This window comes from Geotrypetes seraphini, chromosome 19 (genome assembly GCF_902459505.1).
Source record: "Geotrypetes seraphini chromosome 19, aGeoSer1.1, whole genome shotgun sequence".
Taxonomy (NCBI): domain Eukaryota; kingdom Metazoa; phylum Chordata; class Amphibia; order Gymnophiona; family Dermophiidae; genus Geotrypetes; species Geotrypetes seraphini.
Genome location: NC_047102.1, coordinates 4,573,792 through 4,594,590, shown reverse-complemented (window position 1 = coordinate 4,594,590; position 20,799 = coordinate 4,573,792). Strand labels below are relative to the sequence as shown.

General features: G+C 44.8%; 1 protein-coding gene across 10 annotated transcripts in view; it reads left to right on the top strand.

Annotated features, from left to right (window-relative positions):
* Nucleotides 1-20,799, top strand: part of NAV2 (neuron navigator 2) — a 268,615-nt gene that overhangs the window by 96,536 nt on the left and 151,280 nt on the right. For 9 of the 10 annotated variants that reach the window (XM_033928185.1, XM_033928184.1, XM_033928183.1 and 6 more), the window contains exons 7-9: nt 10,427-11,543; nt 14,945-15,054; nt 18,586-18,694. In XM_033928185.1, coding sequence (XP_033784076.1) covers nt 10,427-11,543; nt 14,945-15,054; nt 18,586-18,694 — 1,336 coding nt within the window. Of the gene's footprint in view, nt 1-7,623; nt 7,731-10,426; nt 11,544-14,944; nt 15,055-18,585; nt 18,695-20,799 lie in introns of those variants that run through there. The other variant, XM_033928186.1, reaches the window with a different exon arrangement.

Genomic DNA, 20,799 nt, shown 5'->3' with positions numbered 1-20,799 from the left:
AAAATCAGTCTACCCTGATTGCTGTAACAGCCCAGAAATTGATTTTTGTCTTCCTCTTGTTTGCTGAATTCATAGTGTCTGTGTGCATTAGAACGGGTGAGGGGATGGGGAGGTCTGCGTACAGAGGGATCGGGAGGGAGTGAAGAGGCTGCAGGTTGATCATGGATTATAAATATCAAAGGAAGATTTCTGCAGCTGTGGAAGCGATCCCTACATTGCATGTGACTAACGGTGGTAAGTTCTGCTCCCTTAATTTTCACCAGCCCTTTTCTTCTAAGCTAAGTCACTTCCACTTTCTTGTAATACGTATGTGACCTAGAGCAGACCTGTGAGTACTGCTCTCTACTGCCTGTTTGTTTTGTCTTTGGACAACCTCCCCCCCCCCCCATCTGTCTTATGCATTAGGTACCATTGAATGTAACCTTAACTTTCTATGGTGAGATTCGGCTGCAAAACCAGTGGGAGAATTTCAGCTCTAAATCTTTTGAACTATACCGAGAGATTCTCTGAAGTCTGGGCATAGGGCACCCACTAAGTAAATGTTTGTATTACATGCAAGACATTCTCAAGAGCACATGCAAAACCGACAGTTTAGATTAACCCAAGGTAAAGATATGGATTGATTAACTCTGTCTAGTTAATCATTTTTTGATATCTCTAAGCCCCCCAGTGTGGATCACGTTTTATGTGGTTCAGGTTGGACTAACATAAAGTCATAATGAGAGGAGAGAGGGGATATTTCCCCTTTTGATTTTTGTGGGTTTTTTTTTTTAGTGCATTAAGGTTGTGTTCACCTCCTTTGGAAACTATTGACCCTGTGGGGAAAAGAGCCAGTGGTGGGAGCGGAGTCAGAGCAGACCCCCCCAAAGAATGTGCAGGGTTATAAGAGGGAAGTTATCATCCAATATTCTACCGCACTCTCTCACCCCGTTCGCCATCCTTGTGCCATCTCTCATACCATGTTTGCCACACAATGTTTGCCGTTCCATGTCTTCCATGCTATCTTTCGTCATGCATGCTTACCTAACCGTTTTCACTAGTCATGTCATACTGTGTTAGCCATGCTTTGTAAACTTTGTTTTGCCATCTTTGTCAGACTTGCCCCAGGTACATTAGATAGATTGTGAGCCTGCCGAGACATGCATGGAAAAAAAGCTTGAGTACCTGAATAAATTCATGTAAACCATTCTGAGCTCCCCTGGATTTATTTAGTCAGAATTTCATGTCATCATAAATCACCCTGTTTGCTCCCCCTAACACTGGCCCTCATCTGCACCAGTGTCCCCCCCCCCAATCAATTAAACTACTTCAGTATGTTTCCTGAGGTTACTTTTAAGCAGAGTGGATTTGATTTCAATCAGATCGATTTAAATCATTAGTCAAAATAGCTTGATTTAGATCATGGTTTTCTCATTGTATTCACTGCCACTCAGGGCCCAAAAACCCCCAAATATTTGCTCATTTCAGCTCTTTATTTCTTCACTAATTTTTTAGCCTGTTACATTAACGAGTGCTAGAATAGATGTGTAGACTTAGGCATTTCTTTCTTTCTGTCTCGCCCCCCTGTTCAGCAGCACCCCTTCCCTGCTCCCCCTATCCAGCAGTAGCCCTTCTACCTTCCTTTTACCTCCCCCCCGTCCAGTAGTTCCCTTTTCCTGCTACCCCTGTCCAGCAGTAGCCCTTCTCCCTTCCTTTTACCTACCTATATTCAGCCTCCCATTTCCCCTTTTACTTTCCCTATTTCCGTCTGGCGCTGGTGGGATTCAGGCTCCGGGGGAGTTGACTTGTGCATCAGGTGCTTATGCACACTGGTGCAGGGCCTCTGCCAGGCCGTGGGGAGCTGGTTTGCCCACATTGCGTGTCTGTGGAGCTTGGTGTCTGGGGTTGTCGGGTAGGTGTTCCGTGCTGCGGGAGGAGTGGGTTGTGTCTGGGAGCCGACAGGATAGCACCATGGCCTTTGACTGCCTCCGGCTACACTCCCGCATGCGCAGGTGCTTCGGCGGGCCTTTTCGAGGGTGGGGCAGGGACCCATGCAGTTGGCAGCGTGACGCTTGCAGTTTCGCCGAGGGAGGGCGATGGGAAAACCGCCGCAGGCAGAGTTCTACTCTGCTGCGCATGCGGCGACACAGAAACACGTATCACGAAGCATGGCCACACAGAGTTTCAACTGCGCATGCGCGCTAAGGGTTTTATTATAGCGGATAACAACTGTATCAAAATAACAATAACCTGCAATAATAATAACAAATATATTTTTGCTCAAATATGACAGTTTCTCAGGCAGTCTTTAAGAGATATGATGAAATCAAAACATTTACCAACGTAAAAATCCTGCCTTTTCAAACATGTTCCTTTTGTCATCTTCATCAAAGCACTTCTCATGATGTTGTTTCATTCGGAGCACAAGGCCTTGCATTTCTTTATTGCAGTGTTTGCATTTTGCACACATACCTGCCTTACCCATAGGTAGAGGAACTTCATTAAAATATACCCAAACTGGGTCTCTTTTACAGACTGCTGCCATTAAAGGTTTTCTCGTCCAAGGAAAGAATAATATGATAAACCTCAGGCTTTACACACAAAGATCTCAAGACTTGTGGAATAGTCTGCTCAAAAGGTTTCACTTTCATTTTTACTGCTTGCCCCCTCCTTCCTCACACTTAGCTCCTTGTGCAGATATATAAACTTAGCACTTAAAAGGTAAGGGGTTGATTCTGTGTACATCAATTTGAAAAGGAACAATGAGGCTAAGGCCTTTTTCTTAATTCTGTATTTGTTACAACATTTTTCCTGTGAAGAAGCAGCATGTTATCTCTGCAGATACAAACTCACAAGATCTGTGATATCTTCTAGACAGAGAAATTGCCTGTGGTATTAGAAACGGATTAGTGGAATTCATTTACAAAAAAATGTAACATTGCATGAATAAACAGCCTCATGCTACATAATTAAAATCTAATCCTTATTTCATGATGAATAAGTTTTTAGCCTATAATATATCGTAAATAGAAAACTATCTTTAGAAAGATTTTTCCTCAAAATATTTGATTTAAAAAAATGCATTTAAAATTTTAAAAATCTAATTAAAAAAATTTTTTAAATCATCAATTTTTATCCATCCTGCTTTTAAGAATGATTAATGAAACATGTCAGTTCAGCACAGTTATGACAGGATTTCTTTTTGCGTTATGGCTTTGGGGCTGAAGTTTGAAAATGTTCCACTTAGTTAGAGTTAACGTTGACTGAACCTGCCAGAACAATGACTGATATTGGCCAGATTTGGGCTTTTAACTTACTTTGCACCTGCCCAGTCCCTGGAGGTCTTGGCTGAAGAGTTTACTGTCTCTGACAACTCCCTAATTAGACCTTACGGAGGGATTAAAAACAGCTGGCTTGGAGAACAGTTCTAGGACCGCAGATGTGTTCTGCCAGGCATAACTGCTTTTTTTGGAAAAGGGAACTGTACACTTGCAGGAGAAAAGTATGAACATGATTGAAAATGTGCATTATTTGTTTACTTCTTGTTGTTTTTTTTATATAATGCTGTATAATCAGGGCTGGTGCTAGGCATGATAGGACCCAGAGCAGATACTAGGGAGGGGGCCCCCCCAAAGCTTGCAGATTGTTCCTTTTTCAACTTCAGACAGGTTTGGGGCCCCCGGAGACATGGGGCCTAGAGCAGTTGTCCTGTTTGCCCAGCCCTAATGCTGGTTCTGTGTATAATAAAAATGATATCTGGGTACAAGTCACTTCTTGAGGAGCTTATCGTCTGTGCACATAGCTGAGACAGTGAGCAATAGTGAGTTGCTTGAGATCACAAGGGGTGCCAGTGGGAGAAGCAGTTTCCAGTAGACCTGTGCTTGCAGGTGTAATATATCCAAATGCGTTTTCTAGAGTTGCAATGTTCCAGATGTTAATGGGCAACAGCAGCATTTTGGCTTTCAGAGAGGAATATGAATTAAAAAAAAACAAACAAACCCCCAAACAACTTGATGAAGCCTATTAGTTGCAACAGGAGGCTGAGAACCAGGGGAGCTGGGTTCAAATCCCATTAGGGCTCTTTGTGTCCTTGGGCAACTTACTTAACCCTCCATTGTCTCAGGTGCAAAGTTAAACTCTGATTCCTCCAGGGACAGAGAAAGACCTAATGTTACCTGAGTATAAATAACCTTGGAAAAAGGCACGAGCTAAATGTTAAATAAATAAAAAAATCTGAGAATGCCAAACTGGGCAGGTTTTTGGAATAAGTTCAGACTAGTGATCCAGGAAATTAGGGGAGAATGTTAAGTGATATCTTTTTAGTGGGCTATCAATACATTTTTGACTAGCAAATCTCCCTTTTTTTCAGGTCAGGACAGCCACGGGGAATTGTGCTGAGCCTGGGGAGTCACCCTGACTTGCAACTCAGCCTGTTAACCATATATGGGGTTAAAAAGGACTATTTTTCGTCGTGCGTCTAAATTGGCTGCCAGTGAATAGTATTTTTTTGTACTGCTCGCCTCCCCTCCAGATTAAGACTTGCAGAGAGCCCTAAGCCACTGGTAACAAGGTCTGATTCGGCTTTGTAATATGTTCAGGGATTTGGGGAAGGGTTTTTTTTTTGTGTGTGTGTGGGGAGCAGGTATTATGTATTCTTATGAGAGGCTTTTCTCCAGCATTTATGCTGCAGAGATTTTGACAGGATGGTCGTAGCGCGCCGACAACTGAGCGCAGACAACTGAGCGCAAGGTTGACGGCACGCCGAAGAAAGACACTATTTTAAAGGGTTCCGACGGGGGGTGTGGGGGGGAACCCTCCCACACTTTACTTAACAGACATTGCGCTGGCGTTGTGGGGGGTTTGGGGGGTTGTAACCCCCCACATTATACTTAAAACTGAACTTTTTCCCTAAAAAACAGGCAAAAAGTTTGGTTTCAAGTATAATGAGGGGGGGTTACAACCCCCCAAACCCCCCACAACGCCAGCGCGATGTCTGTTAAGTAAAATAGGGGGGTTCCCCACCAACACCCCCCCCGTCGGAACCCTTTAAAATAGTGCTTTTCTTCGGCGCGCCATCAACCTTGCGCTCAGTTGTCAGCGCGCCGTTGTCTCGCGCGATTTTGTCTATGAACCCTTCCGAGCAGCATCACGTACGCGTGCTGCATATTTTCTTTCACAACATACAACTGCTATTACTATTTGTTATTTACAAAGCGCTCCCAGTCGCACACTGTGCAGTGAACATGCAAGAGACGATCCCTGCTTGAAGAGCTTACAATCTAATTAAGACAGACATAGGACAAAGGTAACTTTACACATGTTACGTAGGTGGGGGAAATATAAGGGACTAGAGGTAGGGAATGACAACAGATATGGTTGCTTTACTAGTTGTCAGGGTAGGACATGGTTAATGATCTTCAAGATTTCATATTGACTGCTACTAGGGGTGGCCTGGAAGACACCAAATAACAAAGGTGTAGGCGCAGCCCCAGTTTGGATAGCGCCTATCTAAAATCCAAGGAAGAACGCATGCGTATGGGGTGACGCAAATGGCGGGAGCATCCAGTTTACAGGGAGAAAAGTGAACATAAATCTACAGAGGATACATGGCTACTTACACACAGAAGGAGGGACGTTTTCAACATGGGCTACCGTGTAGATGGGTTGTTTTACCACACTTATCGAGCCTCATCCCCAGCCTATTGCTTTAGGCCACAGTTGACATGTGTAAGAAGGGTGATGAGGCTAAAGCTTTCCAGAAATTAATTTGCCTGAAGCAGTGACGCCTATGACCTAAAGATTATACCAGTTGGTGGGAGAGTTGGCCATTACAATGCTGGAAATTTATCAATTTAAATTAATTATAATCTCCACCAGTCAATAAATATATAACCATAATTGTATAATAACATTACAATATAACAGATTAAAGACTAAAAGTGTAAAAATTTGAAAAATATCAGCAGAGATCTTATCTAAAAAGAAGGAAGGATTGGCCTAGTGATTAGAGCTTCAACCTCAGCATCCTGAGGTTACGGGTTGAAATCCCACACTGCTCCTTATGACCCTGGGCAAGTCACCCATTCCTCCATTGCCTCAGGTATATTAGACAGAATGTGAACCCACCGGGACAGACAGGGGAAATGCTTGAGTACCTGATTGTAAACCGTTTAGATAACTGTGATAGGCGATAAAAAAATAAATACCATACATGCATTCTCAAAAAATTCATGCAATGAGAAAATTCATCACCATTTCCGTCCCCGCGGATAACCGTGGGAAAGCATTCTGTGCCGTTCATTAGTATCCATCTCAAACTCAGTCCTTCTACACCAGTGTTCTTCAATGCAAGGCTTGAGGGCCAGTGGCTGGGCCCATTCATACTCTGATTCTTCCCTCTCTCCTTAAAGAATGACATAGAGATGGTTCCCCGCGGTTATCCGCAGGGACGGGAACGGTGATGAATTTTCTCACCGTGTCATTCTCTAATGTGCAGCAAAAGCTTTTTGAAATCAATAAGCCTCCAACATCTTGTGAAAAGTTGAAACACATGATATTATAGACCTTAAATTCAATAGGCAAAGAGTTCCATAAAGAAGGTCCTGTAAGAGAATATGAACATGGCTGTCTTCCAGACAAACTTGATGGAATGATGACACAGAGAGATTTAAATGTACAGGTCCTTACATTCTTGGAGGTCTATAAATTTTAAAAGTAAAGGAAATGTAGAAAACGGACTGCAGATTTTTAGCTATTGGACTTAGTAGATCTTTCATTTTATCTTTTTACTAAAACATCTCTGTAACGATCCCTCCTGTGCTACCACCAAAGTTCATTAAATGTGTAAATCGTCCATAATTTATTGCCGTATATCCTTGCTGTGCATGTGAAAATAATATATGAAATGAATTGCATTTATTGGGAGGATGTGATTCCAAACATTGGGGGATCCAGTGGCTCAGTTGATCCATCTGTTTTGCATTTGCTCGATACTTCTTTTCCTTGAGATTTTATGTCCCCAATGGACTTGAGGGGCAGAAGAGTCATATAGGTAGCACACCTGAACCACCAGGCCTGCCCATCCAAGCCCATATGAAAGAGCTTTATTTCAACCTTCAGCTGACCTTCATTTGTTATGTCGAATCGCGTCAGGAGAAGGGAGCCCCAAAAATGACGCAACCCGTGGCATCCCTCATGAGTCATCTCCTTTTGCTTGCCCCCTCCCTCTCAATTTACAATCTGTTCTTTGTCTTCTGCATGAAGATTGATGCCATTAATCTACTTTGGGAAGGCACAGAATTGCAAACTCCCTATCTCCTTGAAGATGCATGTGCCTGATCCTCACTGGCTCTGCTTTGACTCACTTGTGGGGGTATAATGAAGCCGTATCGCCACAGAGCAGCTTAAAGTGAAATACACCAGCGTCTGTGTGGTTTCAAATGCTTCGTGATTTATGGACCAGGATCTGTAGCTTCACTGCAGTCGGGGTGAGGGGAAGGAGCGTCCCATCAGCTCTTAGCCAGTCTTTAAACAGTTTAATATTAAATAAAACACGTTTACATTTGGTGTACTTTGGAAGTTTATCTGAAAGCCGTTAAGCCCTGTGGGCTGCTGGAACGGGGTAGCAGTTATGTAGGAGAAACATTTTAACTGGCAGCATGAGGGGATTAACGGAAGGCATTTCTCATCGCTGGGAGCATAGCGTAGCGTTTCCAGACAGAAAAGAGTTTGCAGAAGGTGGCTAAGGAAAAGTAAGTGATAAAATGCTGTTGTAATGGAAACTTTTCTTTTTAGGGAGACAGAAGAATGGAAAGGTGCTTGCTTTGGAGTCAATTCCCCGTTATATTGGATAAGAGAGATTAGAATGGTTTACCTTTCTTTATAAACTACCTAGACTGAGGCATGTCAGACTGTTTCAGCCCATGGTTTACTGTCTTCCTGATTTAAAAACTTGTGGGGCTCTCCAGGCTGAATGCCGAGCATCTCCAGTATTGAACAGTGTTCGGGGAGGAGAGTTTGTATTAAATTTAGCATCTTCAGTCAGTCTGAAATGTTGGCTCTTGGGTGAAACAGCAGCATAAACATTTTGGGTGTTTTTTTGAAACTGTTAATACCTGCCACGGAAAGTGTTTTCCTAACAGATCTATGTAAATGCACTCGGGAGCAATCTTACTGAAGTGGTAATGCTCAAAGTAGCAGCCTTTGAAAGGCTTTGGTGTCTGACCTGGGTTAGAAGATGATTCCTGAGCAATTTCACAGACGCTGGGAGCAATTACTGAAGACAGAAACCTCTGAAAGGAAGCGGCTCTTCCAGAAGACAGAATTAAATGTGCATTCACTTAAGATTTTTTTTTTTTTGCCTTGTTGTTTGAGCTGTGATTTCCAGCGGGTTTATTTTGTCAGACAGAACTTGTTGGAACTTGCCATCGATTGGCTGTTTGGCATTCCGCTCACTAATTTAATTTAGCAATAATGGTGTCTCTGTGTTTGTAGAGCTCAGGGACAGAGACCTCTTTTAAATGCACCAAAAAGCACAGCTGTAGGGCTGGCCTGTGTGTGAGAGACCTGAATTTTCATTTCCGAGCCTGGCTTCTGCCCCTCGTGACATCTGGGGATATGGGGATACCAGAGAGGTAGGTACGGTTTGGAGTCAGTTCCCCATTTTACTGGACAAGAGAGATTGCAATAGTTTACGACAGTGAGAACTACCTGTGCTTGAGTAAATTGACCACTGGGGCCACCGATAGCATTTGGGATCATCTGAACTGCAGAAATGAAGAGGTTGCTTTCGGTGCTATTTCTCGACACTCCTGAGGCAGAACTGTAAAATATTAGAGCCAGTATTTGAAAACACTGTTTTGCCATTTGAAGCGATGTATCTTTGGAGCCTGGCAGGGAAGTATCTTCACATCTCCCTTTCTTGCTTTAAGTCAGTGGTCTCAAACCCGCGGCCTGACAGGTACTATTTTGAGGCCCTCGGTATTATAAAGAATGATTCTTTATAATACCTGTGCCTTAAGTGTCCGACGGTTGCGTCTGGCGGTCGCTGTAACCTCGGGCAAGCGCTTTCCTGCGCTTGTACGTGATTGTGAGGTGGAGTCCATTCGCATGCAGACGCAGGAAAGCGCTTACAGCAGTGAGGCGGGCAACGTTCCAGAATGTAAGGTAACCATTGGAGGCAGTGCAGCTTGTGCGTGTGTCCGGTGCTGGAGGTGAGAGCTGAAGGCAGTTGCGGACGCGACCGCCGGACACTTAAGGCACAAGTTTTCCATAAAGAATCATTCTTTATAATACCGCGGGCCTCAAAATAGTGGGTCCAAAATCTTGTCTCTTGCAGGTGATACTTAGATAGTTTTTCACTTTCTGCATGTTGCACTAGTTTCAGTTGTGTATAGCTGAAATTATGAGAAGCAATTAAGAAGAGATTTATAAACTATAAAGAGTTTTACCTCATGCAAAGTTGTCATTTCTTTAAGAATCAAAATACCAACAATAAAAGGTCTCAAAAGGGTTTTTTAGACAGTTCAGGCTAGCAGACCTCAGAAGTGCCTTGCTGTATGTCTAATTTTCTTTAGAGCACATACAGATCAATAGTGGCACCCATGGTCATCATAGGCCTTTATACCATTTTTATATATATGTATATTTTTTTAGCTTTTAAAGCAATTTTTATAACTTATCAACAAATAACTTATCTTTTATCTACGCGGGTGGGGGTGGGCACTCCGACATAGACTATGTTTAGCCCCGAATGGGCTGTATCAAGGACAATCCCCCTTATCTCCAGCGACTCATGCTTCCCGCTATAGCTGAACTAAAAATCTATAGCGGGAAGCATGAGTCGCTGGAGATAAGGGGGATTGTCCTTGATACAGCCCATTCGGGGCGAAACATAGTCTATGTCGGAGTGCCTACCCCCACCCGCGTAGATAAAAGATCAGTTATTTGTTGATAAGTTATAAAAATTGCTTTAAAAGCTAAAAAAATATACATATATATAAAAATGGTATAAAGGCCTATGACGACCATGGGTGCCACTATTGATCTGTATGTGCTCTAAAGAAAATTAGACATACAGCAAGGCACTTCTGAGGTCTGCTAGCCTGAACTGTCTAAAAAACCCTTTTGAGACCTTTTATTGTTGGTATTTTGATGCTTGATATCTAAGAAGGTCTAAAATTCTCGAGCCTGGTACAGTGAGCTTGTATTTCTTTAAGAAGACATTAACTAGTTTTTCTGCGGCCCTCCAAGTGCCTATAAATCCAAAATGTGGCCCTGCAAAGGGTTTGAGTTTGAGACCGCTGCTTTAAGTGTATTGTGAATTGAATGAAATGTTATAGTTTACATTAAGGGGAAGAGGATGTTACTTCTCCCTCTCAACAAAACCAACAGAAAAACCTGACTGCTGAGATTGTTTTATATCACGCGTTTCTGTTTTGGTTTGCAGAGCCAGCGGACAGCGCAGCATCGCCGCAAATGGGAATGAATGAAAATGCCCCGTCCTTGCTCCAGAGCGGCAGTACCAGCACACTTACTTGCAATAACTCATCCGCTATACCCCAGCCAAACTCCGCCAACAAACCCTGGCGCAGCAAGTCCCTCAGTGCTAAGCACACAGTGACGTCTTCCATGCTGTCCCTAAAGCAGCAACCAGCGCAAGAGACTCTGAAGCCGCCTCCCGAAACCAGCAAACCGGCTCCCAATGGCCAAAAATCCATGCTTGAAAAGTTAAAACTGTTCAATAGCAAAGGGGCCTCCAAAACAGCGGGGGCTCTGGCTGACTGTTCAGGTTCCCGGGAGACCGGCTGCGAAAGACTAGAGGCGGTGCCCGGCTGCGAAGAAACTGACGAGGCGGAGTCTGCCGCACGGAGCGTGGCCACTGCAGGTCCAGCCGCCAGTAGTCCCAAAATTGCCCTCAAGGGCATTGCACAAAGAACTTTCAGCCGCGCACTGACTAATAAGAAAAATTCTCCGAAAAGTAGCGAGAAAGAGAAAGAAAAGCAGAAAGAGAGAGACCGGGAGAAAAGTAAGGATGCAGCCAAAAGAACATCTGTGATGGAGAAGGTGGAGATTAAAGAGGAGCTGAACGATGAACCGGCTCCGGCAGCTGCAGCAGAGATGCCAAAAAAGTCCTCCAAGATTGCAAGTTTTATCCCTAAGGGAGGGAAGCTGAACAGTGCCAAGAAGGAGGTCTCTGCCCCGTCGCACAGCGGAATACCAAAACCAGGAATTAAAAACACCACAGGGAAATCCTCAAGTGCCCCAACTCCTGCAAAGGAAGGCGAGAGAAGCCGCAGCGGGAAACCCGGCGCAGGGCTCTCTCTGCAAAAGACCCAAGCAGACAGCCGGAACTCCAGCTCCACTTCCAGCTTGGGCTCCTCGGAAGGAAAAGGGCATGGTGGGGCATCTGCTTTTACCAGCTGCACCAGCGGTACGCAAGCTGCCGGCGGGTCAAACGGCGTCGCACAGACCGCAGGAAGTAATACTGTCAGCGTCCAGCTACCTCAGCCACAGCACCAATACAACCATCCCAACACTGCCACTGTAGCACCGTTTTTGTACAGGTGAGGTTCACCTCTGCCAATGTCTCTAATCCTGCCTGCAGTTATTGCTTCAGAGGTAGATTGTGTATAGGGCACCCCAGAGGCACTGCTTGGTAGGTTGGCGCTCGGCATTGTCATGCCCTGTGCACCCCTCCCCGTGTACCTTTTGAAATGTTCGCTGATGTGAGAACCACCTGCTGCTCGCACCAGTCTCAGCTCCCTTCTGGTCCCGTGGCCAGGAAGTGATGTCAGAAGGGCCACAAGGCGGGCATGAGCCTCAGGTGGAAGATGCGTAGAACACTCTCCCGGAAGAGGTGGTAGAGATTGTCTCTGAATTCAAGAGGGCCTGGGATAGGCACATGGGATCCCTTAGAGAGAGGAAGAGATAATGGCATGGGCAGACTGGATGCGCCATTTGGCCTTTATCTGCCATTATGTTTCTATGTAAATATGAGGAGGATTAGTGTTTTAATAATAACTTTATTCTTTTATACTGCCATAACCAAAAATTCTAGGCAGTTTACACTAAAAATAGCTGGACAATCAGCGAAATACAATAATACAGTAAAAAATACATATATTTGTAAAATAGAATTTCAATAATAAAACTCACTAAGTAATAAATCAGAGTAAACTACTTAGAAAATGCTTATATATTTAGAGGCAAATTCTATAAACAGAGCCTTAACTTGGGCGTGCTACCAGTGCCTAAGTTAAGAGAGAAGCGCCATTTGAAACGCAACAAGGAGCAAATTCAAAGCACCTAAACAAACGGCGCCGGAATCGTGGCCTCCGTAGGTGCATACCGGCCTCTAACGCCACTGTAGACGCGAGTAACGAGATTCATGTCAAAAGGAAGGCGCTGGAAATGTAGGCGTGGCCTACATTTGCGATGCTTATCTTTACCGGAGGCACGATTCTCCTGAACGGCACCATCACCCGATGACGCGTGATCGGCAGCCACCGACCAACGGCGCCACTTAGAGAATCCGGGCCTTAGTCAAGATTAGTAGATGCGATGTTCAGTACAAAACACACTCAAAAAATCCCCCCCCCCCCCCCCCACAAACACACACAGTAAAACTTAGACGTCGATATTTGAAGTGAGCTTACTGGTTAAGCGACCAGGCCCTGAGGCCGGTGACTTTTCCCTGGATAGCGCGGCAGAATATGTCCTCTTAGCTGCTGAAGCCGGAACTGGCCATTGTGTGGAGGGTCTGGTGGAGGAGCAGGCACTTAATCTGATATCTGCCGATATTCAGCTCTTAAGTGATTAAAGCTAACTGGCCAAGTGGTCTTCTCTTTGGACAATTTAAATTAACTGGTTAAAGGCTGAATATCAACACTTAATCCAGTTAAGTGCTATCCATCCTTACGTACCCGAATATTTAGAAACATAGAAACATAGAAAAAAGCAGCAGAAAAGGGCTATAGCCCACCAAGTCTGCCCATTCCAAGTATCCCCTCCCCTGAATTTACTCCTTTAAAGATCCCACGTGAGTATCCCATTTTCTCTTAAAATCCGTCACGCTGCTGGCCTTTTATCACCTGGAGTGACTCAGACACGGTCTGGCTTTGAACCTCTGGGCATAATTTCACGCTGACCGCTGCTGCTAAATATTGGCCCCCTTGGTAATGGGCCTGACAGGACACTGGATAGCAGGGGATGCCTCCATATTAATGGGCAATGTCATTTTGTGACAGCAGCATTATTTAAATTAGGTTCCCACACTCACCAGCTGGTAACCGTAGCACAGTGGCATCTCGTGACAGAGCTGCATTTCGTGTCTTGTTTTGGCTAAAGACACTGTTCCCCCATCTTTTGGGGGCCGCAACCTCATGATTGCAGCTAAATAATATTGTGTGACCCCCGGAGGTGCAAAATAATGATGCACTTGTGGAAAGCCCACCTAGGTCTTGACCCCCAAAGCAGATTTTATGGCCCCATTTGGTAAAATCTGTGATAAGTGGGTGGGTGGGGGGGGGGGGGGAGAGGGGAGAGGTGAAGTCAGGCTGGTTTGTTTTGTTTTTTTCCTGCTGACACCAAAGAAAGCAATGCTGCTTATCTGTAATGGGGGGTTTTCCACAGACAACTGGGATTCGCTTCCTTTGATGGGGTTATATTCTATTTACAGGAAGTTGACATTCAAAGGCCATAGGACAAGCCAAGGAAAAGATGCATTATTGCAGTGTTGTGCTTCAAAGTGTAATGAGCAAGTCCACTTTTCAGTGGATGATTTAAATGTGGCCAAACAATACTTTAGTCCCACAGATAAACTAAATGACTGTGTAGCCAATTCTTAGGGGTTCCAAAAGTGACAGCAGCACAGACTTAGGGTCCCTTTTACTAAACTATGTCAAGAGCTAATAAGTAGATAAAAAGGCTTACCAAAAATATGTTTGCCCGTTAACTCGTGCTAATCACGTGCTATTTATTTTTTATTTTTTTTGCTATTTGTTCGAGAAGGGCTGTGGAATTATCCAGCTAGTGCGCTTGCATTAAAGCATGCTAACTGGATAACGCCGACTTACCATGGGCGCACTTAGCATTTCCTAAAAATTGGGGCAGTTTTGGCAGGCCTTGCCACAAAAATTACAGCCCTAGGCTTGGGCTGCGTTACCTTCATAGGGAAAGTCCCGTGTTAAATTGTACTAAGCCCATTTCATAACACTTCTTAGGAAAAGGGCTCCTGAGTGCCTTCCTCCAAGAGCTAATTGACCTGTGTCAGATTATCAGACTCTCCCAGCATCCTTAGGGTTTTGGCATGGTTATATAAATAAATACCAAGGTCCTGCCCATAGTCTGAGCCAGATAGTACTCACAGGCCTTGAAGCTGGCACCAGAAAGGACCAGTTCAACAGGGGCAGAAAGCAAGCCTGCCTAGGAGGGCTGTGTAACTGGAAATTTCTACCCTGGTTTGGGAAGTTCACTCCTGCACTGCAGACAGACAGACAGCAGCTAAGCTAGAGGTCTCTCAGCACACACAGGTTCTCCTAGCATGCTTTTCAGGGGCAAAAAGGCCTAAGACATTTGGCAAGGGTTTGGAGCCTTTGCTGAAGTCCTGGATTGCTGTCATTTTTACACCAAAACAAAGGGTCCCTGAGAAAAAGATCCAGTCGCCGGATTGATGGGCATACATTTGTGTAAAGTACCGTAAATATTTTTCAGCAGCTGGTTCTGTTGTGCAGAGGCTACAGGTGGCCACACAGAAACACGTGGTCTTTTGATGCCAAACGGATCGCTGTGGCCGGTGCCTCTGTGAAATGTCTCATTTTTTACAATTCACGCACTTTTCCTCAAAACCAACGAATCGCGTAGACTTTTTTTGTTTGTCGATGCGCTCTGCCGGGAAAGGGGTTATATAGGGCAGTTGCTTCTTGTCTCCTTGCTCTCTACTTCTCATTTCATGTCTTCCCTCCAGGTCACAAACGGATATCGAGGGGAACGTAACCGTCGAGTCCAGCCCAGGTGTGAACATGGATCCCGCGCTGTACGGTAAAGTCGAGCAGTCCTCCGTGGAAGACCTCTCGGGTAAGCGATTTCTAAACCACTTGCTTCTAGAATTCTTGGAATTGCAATAATGGCCAGACCAAGACATTTTTTATTTGCATGAACAGCTTTCCTGTTAAAAAGGAGGATAATTGGAGAAATGATGATTCCTGCCAGGGATAATAAATTTACTATTTGACGATCTGAGAGCTTCATTGTTCTGCACTCAAAATGGGCTCTGACTCAATCCATTTTTTTTATTTTGCACAGACTAGGGTGGTGTGTTTGAAGATAAAATATCAGATCCTATCGAATTTTCCTCGTTCCTATCTAGCGTCTGTGGGTCAGAGGCTGGACTGATTCTCAAACCATGAAGTGGAAGAAAAGTTGTCTCTGTATTAGGCTGCGTCATTCATCCATTAACCCTTTCAGGACCATAAGGATCGTAGGCCAATTTTTGTGGTTTTGACGACATTTTTATGGTAAAAAGGGCTTGCAGATGCCAAAAAATTGATTTTTTTTGTGAAATATCATTATTTTTATTTTAAAAAATCACACTTCTGGCTTATGGACAGTGTGGCAAGTGAATCTTCTCGTCAATCTAGCAACGACGCTAATGAATGAATGTCGGAACCAGTTTGTTTACATAAAGGCAGTATCATATGGAATCCGTACATATCAAATTTAGAACTGTAGACTATCCCAATCAAAATTTATAGGATTTTAAAGTTATGGGACAAATATGTCCCTTGGTCCTGAAAGGGCTACAGTGTTTGAGGCTTGTGCAGATGAGGACGGAGCTTAGGCATTGGTGGAATGAGGCATTATGACATCACAGTCTGAGCTCTAGATTGTTGCTACTTAGGATTTTAACCCTTTCAGGACCATAAGGATCGTAGGCCAATTTTTGTGGTTTTGACGACATTTTTATGGTAAAAAGGGTTTGCAGATGCCAAAAAATTGATTTTTTTTGGTGAAATATCATAATTTTTTTTTAAAAAAAATCAAACTTCTGGCTTATGGACAGTGTGGCAAGTGAATCTTCTCGTCAATCTGGCAACGACGCTAACGAATGAATGTCGGAACCAGTTTGTTTACATAAAGGCAGTATCCTATGGAATCCGTACATATCAAATTTAGAACTGTAGACTATCCCAATCAAAATTGATAGGATTTTAAAGTTATGGGACAAATATGTCCCTTGGTCCTGAAAGGGTTAAACCACAAATTTTATAAATGCATCTAAAGTTAAGGTTTCCTTTTACGAAGCCGCACTAGCGCTGTAACGCGTGCTAGCAGCTACCGCCTCCTCTTGAGCAGGCGGTAGTTTTTCGGCCAGCGCGAGGGTTAACGCGTGATGGAAAGTCGCGTGCGCTAAACCCGCTAGCGCAGCTTTGTAAAAGGAGCCCTAAGTGAGCAGTTGCATGCCCAGTTATAGAATAAGGTCACTTATGTGCGTAGCTTAATTACCTAATTGGCACTTAATTGGTGATAAGTACCAATAATTGCAGGTAACAAACGCTAAGGACTGGATTTTGTAAACGGTGCTTAGGTTAGGTGCGGCTAGGCATCTAGATTGGGGACACCCTGGCCGAGTTCCACTCGGAACGCAAAAATGATTAATGAACTTAGTCATAGCAATTGACCTCGCCAGTAAAAACTCATTAAAAAAAATTTTTAAACATTGTAAGGCTTGGGTTCTGCAACTGTCGATCTCCCTCCATGTACCTTTTTAAATCCCTGGTGGTCCAGCCACTCCCAACCCTACACTGAGCCACTCCCTGCCCCAAGCTGGCCACTCCCTGAATTGCGAGTCCCGTGAGAACTCGGGGCAGCCATTCAGAAAGAGGCTCAGCGTGGGGTATGAGCTTGGAAAGCTCGCTCCTGCCCAGGACACCGCTGGACCACCAGGGATTCAAAAAGGTATGCGGGGGGAGGCTGGAGGGAGGTAAAAAATAAAAAATTGACGGAATCAGCCGGAACAGGAGACAGGAGGAATCCTTCCTGTTCCGACCCACCAGGTCATACAGCAGGCCTGATGGCGGAGGGAGGCCTAGCAGAGAGAGAGAGAGAGGCTTGGGTGCAGAGCCTGGCAGGAGAGGGAGTGAAGGAGGGGGACAGGGAACAGGTTCTGGCAGGGCACATGAATATTAACCCCCCATCAAATATAAGTTGATCCGAGTATAAGATGAGGTACCCTTTTTCCCCCCCAAAAAAGGAGGATAGAAGGTTGACTCAAATATAAGACCCTCTTGTCTTATATTCGAGTGAACCTTTTTTCCTCCTTTTGGGGGGGAAAAAGGGTACCTCATCTTAAACTCGGATCAACTTATATTCGAGTGCATACGGTACTTGCTTTTACATGCACGACTGACATATTTGGGGACCATTGTTTCCACCAGGCATAGTCACGGCATTCTTTGTTTGCTGGTATTCTATAACAGATTTGGAGCACAGTTGTGCTGTTATGGAATACAGCTACTAGCTTAGTGCTGCAAAACTGGGGTGGACCAGGGGTAGAATCGGGGTGGTTTCAGAAGTCCAGTGGGCACCGGCAATGTTCTGTGCCCTGTGACTGCATATCTAACGGGGAAAGTAGGAGCATGTCAATAGCTGTTTGGTTAGCTATGTAGGTACAGCACCAAATATTGCCTAACTGTAGGCATTGATGCCAAACAGGATATTGACCAGCTTGAATTTTAGGGTAGGGGGATACAGCAACAGGGAAGTATGGTGTGGCTTTATGGTTTATTTGGGGTTTTCGGGTCCATCGTGCCCAGCAGTCTGCTCACGCGGCGGCCCTCAGATCAAAGACCAGTGCCCTAGTTGAGTCTAGCCTTACTTGCGTATGTTCTGTTCCAGCAGGAACTTATCCAACCTTGTCTTGAATGATGTTTTCCCCTATAACAGCCTCCCGAAGAGCGTTCCAGATTTCTACCACTCTCTGAATGAAGAAGAACTTTCTTATGTTTGTACAGAATCTTTTCCCTTCAAACGTAAGGAAGTTCTTCTTCACCCAGAGAGTGGTAGAAATCTGGAACGCTCTTCCGGAGGTTGTTAAAGCAAGTCGAAGCAATGTACAGACCAATAAAAATAATTTAAAAAGAAGTAGAAAATAATTCCATTTGTTGAGAGGATAAGGCACGGCTTCAGCACTCTTATTCTGTTCAAACACCAGTAAGAACAGTAAATGGTAATAGTGTCAAATACAGTCAAAACACTGAACAACTTACCGATAATATTCCACAGTTAAGGGAGACCATCGGACCTCTGCTCCTCTGAAAAGTTGAAAGCAGTGTTAAATAACTGAGTGATCGGATTTGAGAGAGAAAGCGTTCATTCCATAGTCTAGTTTCTAACGAGTAAAACGCAGAGTTCCTGGCCAATTCCCCATTTCATTTGAAGGGGGCTGGGAAGTATGAGTTGATGGTGGTTGAGGGGATGACCAAAGACGACAGGCAGTCTGGCATGCTCGAATGAAGTGTTTTATAAGTAAGAGTGAGGATTTTGGACCTGGTTGGTGAGGTCCCATTTTCATGAAGTTCTTTTCTTTTCAAAACATCCATTCTCTAGGAGAGGATCAAGAAACGCGACGGCTGAGAACGGTGAAGAACATAGCAGACCTTCGTCAGAACTTGGAGGAGACCATGTCCAGCCTGAGAGGAACCCAAGTCATGCATGGGTAAATGGGTATAGGGCTTACCATCAAGGTGAAGATCGCAGGTCTCCCTCAGTACCTAACTGGTATCCAGTTCTGGTTCTGATTCATATGTTTAGGTAGGGTATATTGGAAATGATCACCCTAGCTCTTGCATTGTGCCATCTCCAGAAGATCAGAGCAGTTAATATGCACGGGAAGCATTTCAAGATATACTTAGAAATTCTTCTTAATCAGGCTGGTGGCACCCAATACAGCTGGGATAATTCCCGCATCTCTTTGGATCTTTTCATGCTAGTAATTCACATCCAGGGCTTTGGGTGAGCTCTAATTAGAATTGTACACATTACCATTTGAGTTCTTTCCTCCCTAAGAGCTAGATTCAATAAATGGCATGCAGATGCTAGAATAATCTGTGCTAAACTAGCATTCTGTAAAGGGCACTTTCTAGAATACCGACTTGGCACACGTCGCCCCTAAATTTGAGTGTGAGCATTTAGGCCTGCCATAGACTGGTGTAATTAGTGGCAGCCAACGCATGGCAGTCAGGTTCACAAATGCAGGTATTCTATAGCATCATGCCTAAAATCTGGGAACACCCCTGACACTCCCAAGGCCACGCCTTCTTTGCAATTAACACACTGTGACATGCATTGTATAAATTAGGGCAGGGATCTCAAAGTCCCTCCTTGAGGGCTGCAATCCAGTCGGGTTTTCAGGATTTCCCCAATGAATATGCATTGCACATAGATCTCATGCATATTCATTGCGGAAAACCCGACTGGATTGCGGCCCTCAAGGAGGGACTTTGAGACCCCTGGATTAGGGTGTAGGGAAGATTCACACGTAACTCCTGATTCTGGTGCAGTGTGTCTAGTGGTCCTGAACGCTAGGGTTATACATCTGAACCCGCAAGTTACTTGTATAACGGCTGTCAGTCATCTTTTGAACTTCGCCTCCTTCCCAGGGAGCTGCTCCTGCCTTCTCAGTTTTTTTTTCTGCAAGCAAGTTGCTCTGCTCTGCGATCTTATTATTTTCAGGTATTTTTCTAAGTGTTCGGTTGGAGGCTCCTCGGCCTGGGAGAAGACACTGACTCATGCTGTGGAAGTCTGCTGCTAACAGGATGAGCCCTCAGGGATACCTAGCTAGCCAGCCTGCTTTTGTAGTTTTTGAGTGCAAGGACCATCCCCTGCGTAGCTGCTCGCATCCCTGAATTATCAGGAGCTTGGCCGCAGGATGTTTGACCGGATTATTAATGGGCCGGCTGTGTGGTCCTCTCCCCCTTCGCAGCATGAGGTTTTCTGGGGGGTTAAGGCTCAGTCTGACCCTAGTTCATCTGGTGAGGCAGAGCTCTTCATTTATCTTAGCTGTGAAATTGCAGACAGAGCCAGGGTCTCCCACCTCTAAAACCCCTTTCCCTGCAATTTTTGTACTTCAGGGAAGTTCCCACGATCCGTTTTTGGCGCAATTTTACTGGCGGCGGCCATCCACAGGCTTTTTTTTTCTCTAACGCCTCCATTTGCCTCAGACCTCCTCGATTTTTACTTAAAATTGACCTGGATGGACCCCTCTGGGCTTCCTACCCCTATCTCATGCCAGGTTTGCACTAGATGGCCAGCAGAGGAACGTCCGTGTCCCGTGTGCGGTGGAGCACATGGGGGAGGGACGGGAGCCTTGGGCTCAGCCTCCTTTGAGTCCTCCAGGACTGGGGATCCGCAATAGATGCATTCCCAAGAGAAGAGTCCCTTTTCAGAGCCCTCCAAGCACAGATGTGTGGCGGTTGCGGAGGACCGGAGGGGAGTGGGAGGGGGGGGGTCCCTGCTGGATTCCTCGAGATCTCCAGTACAAGGCTTTACCCTGGATTTTGTGAGTCTTATGTGGAATGCCTTTTTGAACCGCCGCAGATCCTCAGTGTCTGCGTTCAACGCGATGGAGGTGCTGGTGCTGGTGCTGGTCATCTTTCTTTGCTGCTAATTAAGTGCTTCTTAACTACATTAACTGATTGCTAGTGCTTAAATGATGAATCTGGGATCCACGCCCAAACACGGGCAACCTAGACAGAATCCAGGGGCAGCTGAAATGATTTTCTTGCATTTCTTCCAAACCTCGTTACTTTGATATAAAGCAGT